The 1,494-nt window shown below is 47.0% G+C and overlaps 1 protein-coding gene across 1 annotated transcript in view; it reads left to right on the plus strand.

Moving 5' to 3' along the window:
* Positions 1-1,153, plus strand: part of Gip (gastric inhibitory polypeptide) — a 7,758-nt gene extending 6,605 nt beyond the window's left edge. Inside the window, exon 6 of the mRNA XM_021213792.1 lies at positions 1,033-1,153. Within this exon, the coding sequence (XP_021069451.1) occupies positions 1,033-1,042 (10 nt within the window). The 3' untranslated portion in view covers positions 1,043-1,153. The remainder of the gene's footprint in view (positions 1-1,032) is intronic.
* The last annotated feature ends 341 nt before the right edge of the window (positions 1,154-1,494 follow it).

Consider the following 1,494-nt stretch of genomic DNA (forward strand, 5'->3'; position numbering starts at 1 on the left):
TTCTCTGTGTAGCCTTGGCTGTCCTGGAACTCACTCTGTAGACCAGGCTGGCCTCGAACTCAGAAATCCACCTGCCTCTGCCTCCCGAGTGCTGGGATTTAAGGTGTGCGCAAGCCTTGATCTTTAAACACACGGACACACTACTATTCACAGCACGCCGAGTCACATGGAGAAAGACAGGAAAGTCTTTTCTAGATGGAATGGAGCAAGAAAATGCCATTCAAGCTGAAACTGGGAGGACAAAACTGTAAATAAGTGAGTTGGAGACCTCTCAGTGGTAAGAATGAGAGGACCAGAGTTCAGTCCCAGAACCCTCATCCAGTGGCTCACAATGGCCTGTAACTCTTGCTCCAGAAGACACAACATCCACTCCTGGCCAAAGAGGGCACACACACACACACACACACACACACTTGTGTATATCCATACAGACACACACATAAATTTTTACATCAATTAAAAAGCTATGTCTGGCTGGAGAGATGGCTTGGCTTAGGAGCACTGACTCCTCTTCCAGAGGTCCTGAGTTCTACTCCCAGCAACCGCATGGTGGCTCACACCCATCTGTAATTGGACCTAAGGACCTCTTCTGGTGTGTCTGAAGACAGTGACAGTATACTCATATATACATAAAATGAATAAATCTTTAAAAAAATAGATTTAAAAAAAATTAAGAGTGGATGTCAACCTGTCATCTGTACTTATAGGCATGTGCACACACACACACACACACATGCACAGACACATGTGTATACATGCATATGATGTACACACACAGATACAGATACACAGACAGACAGACACACACACACAGAACATGATCAAGTCAGTTCAGAGGACAAACCCCTGTCAGAAGGTGGGGGTACTGTCTTGGTATGTTTGTGAAGGATTTTGGCTACTAATCAATCACTGAAAAAGGTCATTTGCAGATAGGAGTGGTTTGTCTGTGCCTGGACAGCAGGATAAACTTGCTGAGTTGACTCCAAGTTGGTAACTCCCTCCCTCCTTTTTTCTTGTCTCCCCCTCTTCCAGGTCCCAGTGACTGACCTAGCACAGAACAGGACTGGACTCTGACCTTAGCTTGCTTAGCCCCTGCTTCCGCCCTGGTCCAAAGTCTCTGAGAGAACCAAACCAATAAAGCCTTAGCTGAAGTAAACCTTGGTGTCCATGGTGAAAACTCCTCCAAATGTCAGCTGAGCACTCGAGGCATAGCGAGCGGTGTCTACCTTGGGTGTGTCGATGCCTCCTAAGGAAAAGGACACATCACCGTATTCCTCTATGCCTCCTACAGTCATACTAGGAACGACCTAGACAAGGGGGATTCTGACTGACTCACTGAATATAACAGTGAAGCACACAGACACAATGGCAGCCCTGAATGCTAACAAAGTGTGCCTTCACCAGCCTGTAGTAACAGTGCTGAGGGGTTGGGCGTGATATGGCACACGCCTTTAATCTCAGCACTTGGGAGGCAGAGGCAGTCGATTTCTGAGT

The sequence above is a fragment of the Mus pahari genome, chromosome 14 (assembly GCF_900095145.1).
Source record: "Mus pahari chromosome 14, PAHARI_EIJ_v1.1, whole genome shotgun sequence".
In the NCBI taxonomy this organism is placed as follows: Eukaryota; Metazoa; Chordata; class Mammalia; order Rodentia; family Muridae; genus Mus; species Mus pahari.